Here is a 1522-nt window from a genome sequence, read left to right as displayed (position 1 = left end):
TGCCCTAAGTTGGAGACTTGGTTTGCCCTCTCTGACCACTTCTAATTACACACATGTATATATCTACCCCTAGTCACTTAAGTTATTGTCCTATTCCAGGACAATATTATCTTCTGAATTTGCGTCTGCTTCCTAATCTCTACGTACCTACTAGTTTGGCTAGCAAATGAGTTCTAGGACATTAATCATTGACAGAACATTCTCTGTTTCGTGTTTGATAATTGAAAAGTAGTTGGTAAGAACGTTTTATTTAGTTCATACTAATGCCATCTGACAAAAAGAAAATTTTATATGCCTCGAGTATTTGATACTGGAGTTTGAACTTCATTTGGAAACACAGATTTTCATCTAGTCTTCTGCTGCTATTCTTCTCTGGTGTCACAAACCATTTCATTTAGGTGCCTTGTTCAAGAGGTTGGCCTCTCGAAAAGCCTGATATTTGGTGACAAGTTTGTCTCTGGGAGGCCAATTCTCTTTGATTATAGGAGCATCTGCAAAAGTCCTTTTCCATTCTGATAACAATGGAAACTCATCTTCTGCTATCACTTTCATGCTAGCTACCTCTTCAAACACATTCTCAAGTTCTGCAAGCCATCCAAGTGCAATATCTGCAAATCCAATATGCTCTCCCCCAAAGAATTTCTTCCCTTTTAGCTCCTCTTCCAGGTACTTCAAGTTCTCCTTGGCCTTCACAATACCTTCCTCTTGCTCTTTCCCTTCACTGTTGAAGGCTTCCCAAATAGATGGCAATACCTTCATGTAAAATCACAAACCTAATTAGATAATTAAAAAAATTGAATTCTCCATCAAAATTACTCATCTCTTGTATAGAATATCATTGATCTCAAAACTCCATACGATACTAGTGTTCAAGTAAATTCTGATTATGCTATGAAATAGTAGTAGTTCAGCTGGGTTACCTTTTCATCACCAAATTTTGCCCAAAAGCGTGCAGCGGCTCTTTCGTGAGGATCTTCGGATAGCAAAGGGTTCTGTTTCCATGTTTCTTCAATGTATTCAAGGATCACAAGTGATTCAGCAACTGATTTTCCATTGTGCACAAGCACTGGAACCTTCTTATGAACAGGGTTGTATTGAAGAAGCAGAGGGCTTTTGTTTGAGAGATCTTCAAAGATGGTATCATATTGGACATCTTTGAGCTTCAGTGCCCAGACTATTCTCAAAGCAAAACGGCTAGACCATGTTCTGAAGAGCTTGACTTCTGCCATTTTCTTGGAATGAGTTTCCATAGCAGCTTAAGGCCTTTTTATGCAGAACTTTGACTAGGGAACTTTGCTGTTGTCTCCCTATACATCATTGTATTTATTATTCTGACCTTCTATGTTGCTATATACGACTTGAGCCATAGAAATGGGAAATGCTCATATAAAGTTTGATAGCTTAAGGTAGAAGTAACATGCTAAGAAAAGAGTTCAGCTTCAACAGCTATAAAGGATTAAATCTAAACTTTAGTCAGGTTAAGTTGGCAAAAGATTAATAGGGAGCCTCTTATGATTCAGTC

The 1522-nt window shown here is 38.0% G+C and overlaps 1 protein-coding gene across 1 annotated transcript; it reads right to left on the bottom strand.

Annotated features, from left to right (window-relative positions):
* Positions 1-271: 271 nt before the first annotated feature.
* LOC133718645 (probable glutathione S-transferase) lies at positions 272-1295 on the bottom strand. Its single transcript, XM_062145513.1, has 2 exons — positions 921-1295; positions 272-753 (listed from the first exon to the last, which is right to left on the bottom strand). Exons 1-2 carry the CDS (start codon positions 1248-1250, stop codon positions 391-393), a joined length of 693 nt encoding a protein of 230 aa, XP_062001497.1. The 5' UTR covers positions 1251-1295; the 3' UTR covers positions 272-390.
* Positions 1296-1522: the final 227 nt, after the last annotated feature.

This window comes from Rosa rugosa, chromosome 6, assembly GCF_958449725.1.
Source record: "Rosa rugosa chromosome 6, drRosRugo1.1, whole genome shotgun sequence".
Classification (NCBI taxonomy): Eukaryota; Viridiplantae; Streptophyta; class Magnoliopsida; order Rosales; family Rosaceae; genus Rosa; species Rosa rugosa.
This window is presented reverse-complemented; position numbering and strand designations above follow the sequence as displayed.